General features: G+C 40.2%; 1 protein-coding gene across 1 annotated transcript in view; it reads right to left on the bottom strand.

Annotated features, from left to right (window-relative positions):
• igsf10 (immunoglobulin superfamily, member 10) overlaps nt 1-16,249 on the bottom strand; it is a 58,311-nt gene extending 42,062 nt beyond the window's left edge. Inside the window, exons 1-2 of the mRNA XM_067449938.1 lie at nt 16,005-16,249; nt 15,767-15,896 (exon numbers count right to left, since the gene is read on the bottom strand). Coding sequence (XP_067306039.1) covers nt 15,767-15,896; nt 16,005-16,204 — 330 coding nt within the window. The 5' untranslated portion in view covers nt 16,205-16,249. The remainder of the gene's footprint in view (nt 1-15,766; nt 15,897-16,004) is intronic.
• Between the last annotated feature and the right edge of the window lie 228 nt (nt 16,250-16,477).

A 16,477-nucleotide genomic window follows, 5' to 3' on the forward strand; every position in this document is an offset into this window, starting at 1 on the left:
TTGGTGATGGGGCAGTTGATAAAGGATCTCAAAGACCTTGAGCTGAGTGGTATCCAAATGTCTAGTGGTGAGTCTAGGAAAGCAATTGTGTGTGCCATTGCTGGAGACAATCTTGGCTCACATGCTATTGGAGGTTTCGTTGAAAATTTCAGAACCACTTCCTTCTTTTGCAGATTCTGTGAGATCGATCGACCAACATTTGTGGCAGACCCACTGGTCAAGGGGACTGCAGGACTGTGCAGTGATATATTGGTACTGAAAAAAAGGGGTCAAATTTGACTCACTTTTCAATGACTTATCACATTACCATGTCTGCCAGTCTGGCTTGCCTGCATGTATTGGGCTTGATCTGTTTGTAGGTGTTGTGTCCTATGATTTGGCTCTATGCATTAAACATCTAGTCAGAGTTGAGAAACAGTTTACATATGTGGAACTAAATAGAAGGATAAATCAATTCAGATACCTAGGTAATGATGCACATGATAAGCCATGTGACATAAATGCTGGTAGTGAAGCAAAAGTGAAAGGGACAAAATACAAAAAAAATGTTTCTTGTGCTTGATCAAATTGATGATGGGGCGGCAGTGGCTCAGTGGTTCATGTAGGTTGTCTACAAACCGAAAGGTTGGTGGTTCAATCCCCGATTCCACCTGACCAAGTGTCGAAGTGTCCATGAGCAAGACAGCTAGCCCCAGCTGCTCCCGACGAGCTGGATGGCGCCTTACATGGCTGACATCGCCATCGGTGTATGAATGGGTGAATGTGAGGCAAAAATGTAAAGCGCTATATAAATGCAGTCCATTTACCACGATGGAATTGTATTTGGCAAAATAAAAGCCATTCTCATTCAATAAGATTATGTCAACTTTATCACAGACAGATATAGCTCTTCAGCTCTCATTGATCAGGGCCTTCATTGCCTTTCTGAGAAACCTGCAAAAAGGCTGTGTTGCATCAGCCAGGAAAACCTATTGGTCTACTATCCCTTGCCCATATACAAGTTGTGTGGTCTGTCAGTGCTTGCTCTCCACCACTCTTTTCCTTCTCTTGAATGATGTCTACAACTTTGGGGGAGGAAGTACAAAAGGTCATTTCCAAAGCACTGCCTGGTCTTCTTGAAGAAAAGAAGGAACAGTTGGTGCAGAGACTTCATAGCTGGGGTGTGGAGAGCACAGATGATCTTAAGTAAGTAGCGGGAGCTCCAGGGGTGGACCCGTTTGATTTCCTCCCGCCCATCCAGATTTGCAAACTGCTAGACAGCTTTAAGAAAGGTATTATGTATATATATATATATATATATATATATATATATATATATATATATATATATATATAAAAAAAAAATATATATATATATATATATATATGTAAGCTGGAAAGCCTACTACCAATTAAGCATATTAGGTGATGAGCATCTCTGTAATGAGAAGGGGTGTGGTCTAATGACATCAACACCCTATATCAGGTGTGCATAATTATTAGGCAACTTCCTTTCCTTTGGCAAAATGGGTCAAAAGAAGGACTTGACAGGCTCAGAAAAGTCAAAAATAGTGAGATATATTGCAGAGGGATGCAGCAGTCTTAAAATAGCCAAGCTTCTGAAGCGTGATCATCGAACAATCAAGCGTTTCATTCAAAATAGTCAACAGGGTCGCAAGAAGCGCGTGGAAAAACCAAGGCGCAAAATAACTGCCCGTGAACTGAGAAAAGTCAAGCGTGCAGCTGCCAAGATGCCACTTGCCACCAGTTTGGCCATATTTCAGAGCTGCAACATCACTGGAGTGCCCAAAAGCACAAGGTGTGCAATACTCAGAGACATGGCCAAGGTAAGAAAGGCAGAAAGTCGACCACCACTGAACAAGACACACAAGCTGAAACGTCAAGACTGGGCCAAGAAATATCTCAAGACTGATTTTTCTAAGGTTTTATGGACTGATGTAATGAGAGTGAGTCTTGATGGGCCAGATGGATGGGCCCGTGGCTGGATTGGTAAAGGGCAGAGAGCTCCAGTCCGACTCAGACGCCAGCAAGGTGGAGGTGGAGTACTGGTTTGGTCTGGTATCATCAAAGATGAGCTTGTGGGGCCTTTTCGGGTTGAGGATGGAGTCAAGCTCAACTCCCAGTCCTACTGCCAGTTTCTGGAAGACACCTTCTTCAAGCAGTGGTACAGGAAGAAGTCTGCAAAGAGTGGTGCGCTTGTCCAAGCGCATCTCAGGGTCAGCTCTCCCTCCATCACATGCGTCCAAGTACTCCACAGCGTGGCTGGCAAGAAAGGGTATAAAAGAAGAAAATCTAATGATATGGCCTCCTTGTTCACCTAATCTGAACCCCATTGAGAACCTGTGGTCCATCATCAAATGTGCGATTTACAAGGAGGGAAAACAGTACACCTCTCTGAACAGTGTCTGGGAGGCTGTGGTTGCTGCTGCACGCAAACTGCGATCCAGTGTTGCCAAGTCTGCGGTTTTCATGCGGAATTGGGCTACTTTAACACAGTTTTGAGTTACAATTGGGCGGGTTTTGTTGTGATAACCTGGCAACCCCGTCAAGGTCTCTCCTCTCTTTCTCCGCCTTAAGAGAGAAATGTTTTGCTGACTTTAAAGATGTGTGGAACAGTTAAAAAGTGAAATCGCATGCAACCACCCCTTTAACCCTCTAGGCGCCACGATGCGGTCACTGAATAAAACGGCTGATTTTGTCAAATAGGGTGTCAAATTTCATTCAACCTCCACTCCACTAGATGGTAGACATGTTGTACTTCATCCCCGACTCATAAAAACATCATGATTCTATACAAAATATACGAGCAAGAGCGCATTGAATCAGTGCAAACAAAAGCGGAGCTGGTGTGTGTGAGCCGTTTTATCAGAGCATTGTCAACATCAGTGAGTATTTGCATTAGATTACTATTACTAATTTTATGTTCTAATGACATCAATAAAGTTTACCCGCAATGAAGTGTTGGGTCTTCTATTCGCGGACCCTGATTCTGAAGAGAAATATCAGATGACGGTGATTCTGAAAGTGAAACTAACCCTAACGCTACACTAAGCACAAACAGTGGATCATTTGCCCAATGTAGATGGTCCTTTGCCCAATGTCAGTTGTGGAAATAATGTTTCGCGGGGTCGGAGTGATCATCGCAAAGTTAGCAGGTGTGTTAGTGTTGGGAACGAGGCGGCCGCGGAAGATTGTTACAGCGCTCGCCATGAAGCGCCCGTCTTCTCACCGCACGCCTCTCCGTGATCGCGGCGACGGTATTGTGGTGGAGACTTTATCTAATGACACTGGGTATGTTAGACGAGGTCAAAGTATTCATAGGGCAGTTCGGGGGCAATGTGGAGGCAGGGTGAGGAGTCAAAATGACAATGACAGTGGTCGTGGCTGTGTCATTATAATATATAATGTATAATATATATGTGCCCCATATATGGAATCAGAGTGCCTACTGTATGTAGTAAATGGAAAATCTCTACAGCAAAAGGCAAACCGCTACATGCATTTTTATTAGTAATTTATTTCATTTATTAGTAATGATTTACACAGTTTGTTTACTGTTTACTATTTACCTGAACACTCAGTATTGTGCAATATAGCACAGAAGGTGAGGGACATTTTGGGGGGAAAGAAGTGCTCCATTTTATCATTTAAACATGTGGCTTTTCATGAAAATTCTATAATCCAAGATTGCCACCACTTTCTGACACCATAATATGCAAATTAGATGGGAAACTGTAATCCCTACATAAACTTTGGGTCATCTTTAATATTTCTCTAATTTAAAGAAAGTTTCTATCTTTTATCACTTTTAAGGTATAGCCTTTTGAAATTAAGATGTCAAAATCCAACGTTTTAGGAAAAAACCTCTGGCGCCTAAAGGGTTAATGTTTGTTTTTTTCTACCCTTTATAGAGGTGAGACACAGCAGCTGACCTTCAAGCGACACACACCATACCCGTGAGTCCATGACTAATTATGCTTGGTACAGGGTGTTCACGGGTCCTTAAAAAGTCTTAAATTCCTTAATGTAAAAATAAGGCCTTAATTAGCATTAAAATGTCTCAAATCCACAATACGTAAAATGTCGCAAATCGAACTGAAACCGTAAAGACGTTTTTTATTTTTGTTCGTTGCTTTTTAAAAGCGTGTAGGCATAGGCTACGTCTATTTGTCACGTAGTACATAATAAGTGGAATTTTTTAAACTCGGAACAATGGGGATAAGAGCTTTGGAGACCCATATGCAGTATGATAAACACAAATCGGCTTCGGAAACCTGTCGACAAACACCAGGCATTTCTCAGTTTTGTTCTGTCGTGCCCACTTCAGCCCTACAGAGCGCTGCTTCACGCCATACTCCCGCATCTACATCAGCTTCAGTCACCGCGGCTTCTACTCCAACAGACATCTGAACAACCTTTGGCTACACTTCAACTCTTAGTGCAGAGGTACTCAGGTGTCTGCATACGGTAACAGCACCAGTCCTATAGCGCTAACGAGGCTGTTGGGGACATTTTGCTAGATTTGGAATGGCTCCTTACATAACCTAGCCTGACAAGCCAGACCCACATCAAGATGTTTGGTCTGGAAACTCACCATTGACAGGGCTCAATCCGAGCGGCGGGATACACGGTTGTCTTTCAAACTCCCTCTGCACGCGATAGGATAGCGCTACACCAACCAGAGCAACGAAGGTGAAGCAGAGCTTGTTGACAGATTAAACATTCGCCGTATCCGGTCAGCAAAACTCTGAACACATCTTCCCTTCTTAAGAATGACTTCAGTGCCGTTCTTTGTTCTTTTCTCAGAGAAAAGCTTAACTCCAAGTCTTCCAGAGTCGCGGTCAAAGCTGATTCGAAAGACTGCCTTTATCCACTACAAATTATTTGGCTGTATTCTAGCTAACAGTAATTCATCTTTGTGTGTGTGTATTTACTATGTATATAGATAGTGTGTATATTTTGTGTTTGTGCACTCCATATAAACAAAGATAAATAAGCATCTTAATCCATAATCGAAATTGTTGCTAGAACATGCTTGTTTGGTGTCTGAGATTAACGATAATAAAATTGTAAATGTTAATAATTTGGAAACAAATACAATCCGAAAATCCTTGATATTGCACAAAGACATAAATGCAATGTAATGTTATATCAATTTTAACTTTATTTGTAATTTACAATACAGAGCTAAATTAATACCAATATTGGCATACCAATATGGTAAATCTTGATCTAATTTTATTTTATTTCTTTCTTTTTTTTTGCAGGAATGTGCACTGCAGCTAGACTTGCAAAAGCTTCTATCCGTTTCCATGGATGGACCAAATGTCAATTGGAGGTTTTTAAAACCTTTGCAACAAGAGAATCGTGAGCAGTTTGCTAATTGTGGTGGGGAGCTGTGGAGGGAGGATTTCACTGCTCTAACCAAATGCACAAAATTTCCACTTCCATTCTGTGGACACAGGTGGCTTGAAAATCTACCGTGGAGAGAGCTTTGGAATTCTGGCCATCAGTGACCATGTACATGGATGCAGTCAGGAAAAAGAAGCTACCAAATCTGGGAACAGCATCTTATGACACTCTTGGAAGATTCTGGCAAAGCTACATTTCTACATGGCTCTCACAAGGACCTTCAATCCTTTCCTTACCTTCTATCAAACAGATATACCAGTGATTCCGTTCCTTGCCAAAGACTTTGCTGAGCTAATGAAGGTAATTCTTGTACAGCACTCTGATACTGCTATTAATGAATCTGATTATTTAATTTCAATCTTATGGAAATTTGCATAGTTTAAGGGACAACGGGATGAAGCAAACACAAATAATAGTATACTACAGTAGTATTTTTTGTTTATTCAATTTTTAATCAACTCAAAGGAAGTAAACATAGGCTTAGGTGCAGAATCACTCCTTAAGGTATTTTTTCACCTATAAAATTTGATGGATTCAGCAGAAAACTTGATTTTATAATAGGTAATAATAGGTTATTAAAGGTTCTTTGCATGCTCCCATAAGGAACTACAGAAACAGAAAAAGATAGGTGAACTCACAGTCCTGGAGTTTAGGAAAGTCTTTGTCAAGGTGATGTGTACCATCATCCAGAAAGTACAGGACAAGAGCCCATTAAAATATCTTGTAGTGAGGCAGGTGGCCTGTTTGGACCCCAGCAGGATGTTGTCTGACCCTGACGCCGGCTTCACACTGCACGCGTAAGCAGGGCGTAGGCAGCGCCGAAGCAGCGCGTGTGTAAAGCAGTAGCAGCGCGCACACTTTTTGCTTTCACACAGGCAGCATTTGTCGCGCGCAGTTGTGTACAGAGTAGGCTACTCTATAATGGATAAGTTTGCATTTCTCTTTAAAGGGGGGGTGAAACACTCAGTTTCAGTCAGTGTCATGTCAATCTTGAGTACCTACAGAGTAGCATTGCATCCTGCATATCTCCGAAAAGTCTTTATTTTTTTAATAATTATATAAGAAAGATGCGCTGTTCCGAGTCTTTCCGAAAAAAGCCGAGCGGGTGGGGGCGTGTCGTGTGAGCGGAGCTAAATAATGACGTATGCACGCCGCTGCTATTGTGTTGAGTGCGTCGTAAAGCTGTGTCATCCCTAACAGCGGGAAAAAAACTTTATTCAAAATAAAAATATGGCTTTTAATCAGATACAGCCATACATCTATGATCCGGAATCAGACCCAGAGGCTGCAGTTGAACAGGAGCAGCAGCAAAAACGACTAGAGCAGGACGTCTCTATGTGGTACAAGTTATACACTAACTATATAATATGCTTAGCGGCTTGTGTTATTTACATATTTATACTTGAATTATATCGTCGTATTTTTGTCTTTGAAGGTGTACATGTGAGAAGTGCAGTTGTGCACGTGTGTGTGTGTGTGTGTTTACGCATGGTTTGTGTAGACAATTGTAACGTTATTAAGCGGACTGGTTTTGCACGGCAGGCTAAGTTAGTGTTTACATAGAAAGACACGGAATAGTAGCGCATTTGAATGAAGAAGCGCGCTTATTTAGTTCAACATATTTCCCCACTCTTTGTGTATTGTTGTTTGGAGTGCTTTTACAATACACAAACATAAAGTTACACATATAGTGGCCAGCTAAACAAATGTACACGCACTACACATCGCATGCTCCATTGATCAATTTACTATACGTGATCATGTTTGGGCTACTTGATGAGCATAGGCAAAAACACAGACATTTGAAGCAGTCTCACTCACCGCCTGCGGTTCTAACGTTGGGACCTTTATCGTTGGGACTGCTCCATCCTTCAGCATTAGGCGATTGGAAAATCCGGCGTCGAGCTGGGCCTTGTTTATGAAACAGTCGGCACCGAAATGCAGCGAACAGATATAAACATTCGCGCAACTCAGTTGCTGATCCGGAAAAGCAAATTACATCCACTGTTGCCTTAACGCGGGGTTTTTGGGGAATCTGTGCAGGACTGTCTTGGTCTGGCAACCAAAAACGCACTTTTTGATGTCATTGTTAATTGTGCACATTACCTGTGCAGGGCATCCTACAAGCCAGCGCTTTGATGGGCGTAGGCTGTTGCTTTCGCTCTCTCCCTCTCTCTCTCTCACGCTCTTCCGGTAGAATTGTCCGTAAGGCCCATACAAGGAAATTCCGCCCCCATTAACGTCAAAGGGGACGCATGATCTCAAAAAACTTGCCGAAACTTATGACTAACCGGAAGTAGTATTTTTGACAAAGAAATACTCCCATCAAACGTCCACCTTAACTTTTGAAACTTTGTCCATGTTTAGTATGGGATTCCAAGTCTTTAACAGTGTAAAAAGATCAGTATGCATGAAACAGCATTTCACCCCCCCCTTTAATGTATTTGAAATGGAAATAAATCAAAGATTTATGAAGCTAATTTTATTTTTAAAAATCGTTTCACTTGTTTCTGATATTTTTCATTTCGTTTAGTGAGAGTTTTTGATAGAAGAAATTAAGGCCATCGCATTATACAGTCTTGTTCAAAATAATAGCAGTACAATGTGACTAACCAGAATAATCAAGGTTTTTAGTATATTTTTTATTGCTACGTGGCAAACAAGTTACCAGTAGGTTCAGTAGATTCTCAGAAAACAAATGAGACCCAGCATTCATGATATGCACGCTCTTAAGGCTGTGCAATTGGGCAATTAGTTGAAAGGGGTGTGTTCAAAAAAATAGCAGTGTGGCATTCAATCACTGAGGTCATCAATTTTGTGAAGAAACAGGTGTGAATCAGGTGGCCCCTATTTAAGGATGAAGCCAACACTTGTTGAACATGCATTTGAAAGCTGAGGAAAATGGGTCGTTCAAGACATTGTTCAGAAGAACAGCGTACTTTGATTAAAAAGTTGATTAGAGAGGGGAAAACCTATAAAGAGGTGCAAAAAATGATAGGCTGTTCAGCTAAAATGATCTCCAATGCCTTAAAATGGAGAGCAAAACCAGAGAGACGTGGAAGAAAACGGAAGACAACCATCAAAATGGATAGAAGAATAACCAGAATGGCAAAGGCTCAGCCAATGATCACCTCCAGGATGATCAAAGACAGTCTGGAGTTACCTGTAAGTACTGTGACAGTTAGAAGACGTCTGTGTGAAGCTAATCTATTTTCAAGAATCCCCCGCAAAGTCCCTCTGTTAAAAAAAAGGCATGTGCAGAAGAGGTTACAATTTGCCAAAGAACACATCAACTGGCCTAAAGAGAAATGGAGGAACATTTTGTGGACTGATGAGAGTAAAATTGTTCTTTTTGGGTCCAAGGGCCACAGGCAGTTTGTGAGACGACCCCCAAACTCTGAATTCAAGCCACAGTACACAGTGAAGACAGTGAAGCATGGAGGTGCAAGCATCATGATATGGGCATGTTTCTCCTACTATGGTGTTGGGCCTATTTATCGCATACCAGGGATCATGGATCAGTTTGCATATGTTAAAATACTTGAAGAGGTCATGTTGCCCTATGCTGAAGAGGACATGCCCTTGAAACGGTTGTTTCAACAAGACAATGACCCAAAACACACTAGTAAACGGGCAAAGTCTTGGTTCCAAACCAACAAAATTAATGTTATGGAGTGGCCAGCCCAATCTCCAGACCTTAATCCAATTGAGAACTTGTGGGGTGATATCAAAAATACTGTTTCTGAAGCAAAACCAAGAAATGTGAATGAATTGTGGAATGTTGTTAAAGAATCATGGAGTGGAATAACAGCTGAGAGGTGCCACAAGTTGGTTGACTCCATGCCACACAGATGTCAAGCAGTTTTAAAAAACTGTGGTCATACAACTAAATATTAGTTTAGTGATTCACAGGATTGCTAAATCCCAGAAGAAAAAAATGTTTGTACAAAATAGTTTTGAGTTTGTACAGTCAAAGGTAGACACTGCTATTTTTTTGAACACACCCCTTTCAACTAATTGCCCAATTGCACAGCCTTAAGAGCGTGCATATCATGAATGCTGGGTCTTGTTTGTTTTCTGACAATCTACTGAACCTACTGGTAACTTGTTTGCCACATAGCAATAAAAAATATACTAAAAACCTTGATTATTCTGGTTAGTCACATTGTACTGCTATTATTTTGAACAAGACTGTATGTCCATGAAAAGCACACTGCTAAAAAGAGAAAATTCAGGAAATTGTCTTGAAATATTGGATAGGCATCAAATTTACATGCATTACCCATCATAAACCTCTTAAAGATAACTCATAAATGACTGTAATAACTAAGAGGAAACTTCTTAATGATATATTGTAGGCTAAATAAGTAAATATTGTAGGCAAATTATCTAAAAACGTTTTTTTAAAAATGACAAAATAACGCACATCATAGTCTATCTACATGTCTATACTGTATGTGTGCTATATTAATGTGTGTACATTCTATTTACCTATCCATATTTAGTTGTTCGTTCGTGAGACAACGAAAGACATCAGCACCAAGAGCCGCTCACGCTCACCAACTTCCTCCCATGGTTTTTCATTCACTTGCAAGTCTTTATAAAGCAAATTGTGTGGATCATAGAGAACTGTGTGCTTCTCAACCTCCACGATGAGACGAGTGTCATCCATTGCTGTCTTTCCAGGTGCACTCTAAAGACTGTGACACCACGTGCTTTTGTTTATCGTTTCTGTTTTTATGCCAGCATATAGTTATAATATATACATAATTTAATTCATATTTAATTTAAGATAAACTGGCATACATTATTTAAAATTAGTTTCGTAGTTCAGGCAAAAACTAATGGCAGTGACTTCGGTTTTCATGTAGAACTTTTTTTTCTCTCACATGATGTCATATGGTGACTGAGAAACACAAGGAACACTTCACTAAATTATTTCATGGTTAAATGTGTTATTTTTCATGTTAAACAGGTTAATTTTGACCAGAACAATGTACTGTGGCTTTAATTCATCGTGAGCAGCGCGTCAAAAATAGACCTGGCGCCGAAACGATCGCGGCACTGGCGCTTCTGCTCTGCTCCTGCTACGCGCTGCTGCGCTGCCTCTGCTGCCGGTGTGAATGCACTCATCTGTTAACATGAGCACCGAAAAAAATACGCGCTGCTTACGACCCTGCTTACGCGTGCAGTGTGAAGCCGGCGTGACTGGTGCAAGAGCAGTATGACAAAACTGGTGCAGAGGTTTTTGCAAGCCCAACAGTTGTCAGGAGGTGTCTCTGCTGGTAGGAGAGAATAGTTCAGTTCTATCAATGTGTATTCAATCAAGTTAGGAAATGTGCTTCTAAATGTAAAAAATGGCTTGTGTAAATATTATGTATTAATTTAAATGCATACTTTTTATAATTAAATTAATATAATTTTGTTGTTTTTTGTAGGTGATGTTATAATCCAGCAGTTTAATGAATTTTTATCTTTTGAAAATGAGATCTTTCTGTCACACCGGCCAACAGAAACCAGGCTAGACATATTCCTGCATGGAGTTCTTGGGCAACACTATGAGGAGTTATGGAGCTTTTGCAAGAAACTCCTTCTCCGGTCCCACGGGCAGGCAACAGTGGAGAGAGGGATTCTCCATTAAAAAAAGAAGTGGAGACCTGCAATATGCAGGAGGAGACAATGGTCAGCCATCGACTAATTTGTGATTATGTCAGCATCTGTGGGGGGCTCCTCAATGTCCATATCTCAAAAGAGTTACTTGCTTCAGCTGCATCTGCTAGATCAAGATACAGAATGCACCTTGATCAACCGAAGAAAATGAAGATTACTGATCTCCACAGACATAGAAGCGCAAAGCTTTGGAATACGAGATCGAGGACCAGAGGGAGAAAAAGAGAATTCTGGTCCAGGTATCTACGGGCCTGCAGAAGGATGCTGACCAGCTTGCATAAGGGAAAGGCTGGCACCTTGATGACACAGCTCATTACAAAGTCCAACACAATATGAGGAAGCGATATAAAGAAAAAACAAATTAATTACAGCAAATTGAAACAGAATTGGACATCCTGACTCCCGATCCAATCCGCAAATTCGTTTGGAGAACCAAATTAGCCAGAGATCAGTTATCACGATTAAAAGATCTGGGATCTGTCAAATCATCTCAGATGTGTTAAGCGAGGTACGAAGAACGGGCCCCAGGCCTGAATTTTGATTTGTGTTTTGTTTACGTTTTGTTGTGTGTGTACGGGGAGTCGTCCGTGAGGGGCTGCCGCGTTACTTTTGTTTTGTTTATTTATTTTGAATTAAAAGTCTTTGAGTGTTCGCTGTTTCCCGCCTCCTTCCTTCCCATATTTACGAAATTTATTACAAAGACATATTAATAATGATTTAAATTACAATGACGTTTTAGGTGTACTCTTTAATGTAGTTTAATGCACCTTGCAGTGAATTTGGCAGACCAGCTTTCGGTGCATTACCGCCACAAACTGAACTGGAGTTTTAGCTGGAGAGAAAAAAAACATAATAATAATAATCATACTTCAATTAAAACAAATGTATTTGTTAATAAAAAAAATATATTCTTAAATAAATTCCTGTATTTTACATTCCTGTAATATTACATAGGAATTATTCCACTTTTTTTTAGCTAGAAGATTTTCTAATGACAGTGTATTATGTGCCATTTATTTCATCTTATCATTTAAATCATGTCTTTTATTTTTCTTTGCTATGCATTATGCAGTTTATGAGAACATGTTCAACTTTTTCTGGTTCATTACACTTCTTGCACTTCCAAGTAGGATGTTTATCTGTGCTCCCCTTGTGAATGTGTCATGTTGTCATTGGTTAATTTATTCATGTGGTTTCTCAGCTGTGTTTGTGATTGTCTTGATTGTTCACAGGTGTTCCCTGTTTGTCATTAGTCTTTCTCTGTATACAGTAAATAGCCCTCATATTTCATTGTTCTCTTGTCTAGATTTTTCTGTGTAACCACTGTTTTTCATGCCATGTTTACCAAGCCAAGTCTTTGTTGGCTTTGTATTTTATGTTTTGGAAGAATAAAGCTGCACTTGAGTTCTTCAAACTTCAGTGGACTTCATTACAAGAAGCACTGAGGCTTTCCCCTGATTGTTCTGTGGAAAGATTCAAAGCTTTAAGAGTGTCTGTAACAGTGCTATCTGGTGTTTAGCTCAAAATAAATGCCATGTGAAACAAGTGAAAGAAGCTTCGTCGGACAAAGCAACCACCACCACACATTCCATAGATAGTTTCATGTTAAGTGTACAAATAAAAGCCAAACAGTGTCCGTCTGTGCTCCATTTCTCTCTGTGATGAATTCATTTAACCATTAAACTGTAGCATTTATGCTGCCTTCTTCACGTGCTATCGGAAATGCCCTACATCCCACTTCGGAAGTCGTGATTATGAGCTTGTTGCATTCAAGTGCTTTGTTGTCGGAATGAACAGGAATCATGGAGGACACCATGTATATTCTCTCCTATATTTATTGGGAAGTTTTTATTAAACCCAATTATATGTAGTGTCACATAGCCTACACTGACAATAAACATTTACGATGTTAGATTCTGCAATCTCGGTCAAATTTTTTGCTGTGTAGCTATAAAACGTAGGCTACAATAGCCTATGCTTCAAATGATTAGTATAATTGAATAAGTCTGAATAAAAACATACTCGTAAAGTAAGAACTGGGGGTTCGAACATTACGACACGCAAAATAAATTGCACACAAGATTGGACAGAAAGTGAGGCTTTGTTTGTCATTGGTCCCGTGATGTTTACGTTAACAACACAAGCTTCAAATCAAGGCTTCATCTGAAACGCCGATTTATGCTCCATATAAGCATTGACGCCTTGGTTCAAATGTCACATCACTAAACACAACTTTAGACATAACTAACTGTGTTTTTGTATTGTGTGTATTTTACAGTATGTGCACTGTAGCATGATATGTCAAAAGTTCTTCAAAAGCAGATTGTGGAGATATTTGAATCGTCCACGTGCACAAATCGTGATAATGCACATCCCTACATGAAATTTCCTTAAACAAGAAGATATGCTACCTAGGTTATGTTAATTAGCCAGCTAATGTCAACTTGCCTACATAGCCTGTTTTTTTGTTTGTTTGATTTAGTCTCTGCACCAGAGGGAAATGTCCTTTTTTGTAGAGCATACGGAAAGTATTCCCAGCACTTCACTTTTTCCACATTTTGTTGTTACAGCCTTATTCCAAAATGGATTCAATGCAGTATTTTCTTCAAAATTCTATAAATATTACCACATAATGACAATGTGAAAGAAGTTTGTTTGCTATCTTTGCAAATTTATAAAAATGAAATAAATTTAAAAAATCAACAACAACAAAATTTACATATACATAAGTATTCACACAGCCTTTGCCATGACACTCTAAAATGAGCTTGGGTGCATCCTGTTTGCACTGATCATCCTTGAGATGTTTCTACACTTAGATTGAAGTCCACCTTTGGTAAATTAAGCTGATTGGACATGATTTGGAAAGGTAAACAACTGTCTATAAGGCCCAGCAGTAAACAGTGCATGTCAGAGCACAAACCAAGCCATACAAGGAATTGTCTGTAGACCTCTGAGACAGGATTGTATCGAGACACAGATCTGGGGAAGGGTAGAGACACATTTCTGCAGCATTAAAGGTTCCAATGAGCCCAATGGCCTCCATCATCTATAAATGGAAGAAGTTTGGAACAACCAGGACTCTTCCTAGAGCCGGTCCCGGGCAAACTGAGCAACCGGGGGAGAAGTGCCTTATGGTACGTTCACACCAAACTCGAATAGAGTGTCTGGGGCGAATTATTTCCATGTTAAGTCAATGGAAAGGCGTGTTGACGTGCGTCTGGAGGTCCTGCGGCGCGATGGACACGATTCCGCCTCATTCGCGCGTTCAGTTTCTCGAATAACGCGAATTTGAAGCGAATTGAGCGTCTTGCACGATACGTGCGAGCGGTCCTTTTTGTGCATTCACGCGTTTGAAGCAAATTGGCGTCTACGCCCGAAAATTTGAACTTTGGCGTCAATTCGCGCCGTGTTAACCATTGAGGAGCCTGCTTGCTGCTGTCACGTGGTAAAGTAGCGTGATAAACCCTGCATATAATTAAGAAAATACTGTTATTTTGTCACTAAATGTAGTTTTAATGCTTTTCAGTTGATAACGTAATTGTTTAAAGCTAAAATATGTGGTTTACCTATAAAGACAGTGCTTATTTAAAAAGAATACTCGTGCGTTTTTGGAGTTGTAACATCCAGGCGATCTCCAGGCGCTCAGCGCTCGTTAACCCCGGCGAGAGCAGCCTTTCCTCGGCCAGTCCTTCTGCCGTTCGCCGCTGGCTCGGATGTCTATGTAGAGGTTAAACATGACATATACTTCGTCTTGTGTACATCTGATGGGCGATCTTTGGTCCAATTAATCTATTATTGCCTACCAAATCATTTTTGACTGAGGGCAAAGTGAAGTTTCATAACTTAATATTTTATTTAAATATACATGCAGTGAAGATAATCCAGGTAGTGCGTTGGCTGAACCACATGTGTGGCTGTTAATGCTTAATATATTTCACCTGGAGCGCCTTTAACACGCGTCTATTTCGCTTCAAATGCTCGATTTCTGCACGCGTCCAATTAGCTGCGGACACGCAAATGGATTCAAAATTTGCACGCCTCAAACTAGACGCGGTAGACGCGATTTTGACGCTCAATTTGCGTTTGCTGTGAATGTAGCATTAGTCAGAGAGGTGACCAAGAACCAGATGGTCACTCTAAAGGAGCTCCAGTGTTTCTCTGAAGAGCGAGGAGAAGCTTCCAGAAGAAAAAACATCTCTGCATCACTCTACCAATCAGGCCTGAATGGCCAGACGGAAGCCTCTCCTAACTCATTCTTATGGCCAAGAACTGCCCGTTTAGACAGTACCAGACAATCTAAGTCGCATGTAAATGTCCATCGTTTGTGCACAATATTTGTAATTTATTCCACAATGGAGATTTTGGGGTGTTACAGAGATGAAGTGATTAGAATTTGGCTGGTCATGTGATCGCAAAATGACATGCATTATATGGATAAATAGCCCTTGTGTTAAATAAATGTTGAAACTTACCCATATTCTATAGTGCTGATAAAAAAGGAATGCATGAGGCTAGAATAAAACAGGTTTTGTTTTTGCTGTTGCTATTTTTTAAAAATTGTGAAAATGTTCAAAAACCCTGGCGGTGGCTGGTAACTTTTTTTTAAAACGCTGGCAGGGAAAGAGTTAAACAGAAAGTTAGATTTTTATTATGTTGCTAAGTAGTAAAATCAGTATTTTACCTGCAGAGATGTGAGGTCATGGAAAGAGCTGTCCTCAACCATCTTGATAATGTTACTGTGCAGCATTAACAGCTCCAGGTTTTTCAGTCCTGGGAGGTCGTTCGCTTTAAGAGTTGATAAACTGTTGTATCTGAAACAAAAAAAAATACAAATGTAGGAATCAGCCTTAAATAAGCTGTTAATGACATTTTTAGAGAAATATTCATGCTATAGTTAAATTGTCTGTGGTATGCTTTACCCCAGGTTAATTCGTTCAACAGCTGGCTGAATGTCCCTTGGTATTTCACTCAGGTATCTGAATGTGCAGTGCACTTCTGATGGAGCATAACAGGCGCATGATTTGGGGCAGCCACTGCTTCTGTGCGTTATATTGGCCAAAACACACAGAAGCACCATGAATCTCCACAGCAAACATGGCTCTGCTGTTGGGCCACACATTCTGGAGGAGGACGTCTGTTTCTTCCCTTTTTTTGACCAGCTCAAGCTTTCTGGAAGAAGAAAATAATAAATCATTTCTACATTACTATTCAGCAGTGGTAATAAAGGTTAAAATATGTTTATTAAACAATAAAAAGTTGATTGTAATATATATTTCATGATTACTCATTTAATTCACTTATTTATTCACAATAGTAGGCTATCGTTACATATTTCAAATTAGTGCATGTTTCTAAGGACGTTACAATAAAGAGTCAAATATGGAAGAAATGT

Source organism: Pseudorasbora parva, chromosome 8 (assembly GCF_024679245.1).
Source record: "Pseudorasbora parva isolate DD20220531a chromosome 8, ASM2467924v1, whole genome shotgun sequence".
NCBI classification, from domain to species: domain Eukaryota; kingdom Metazoa; phylum Chordata; class Actinopteri; order Cypriniformes; family Gobionidae; genus Pseudorasbora; species Pseudorasbora parva.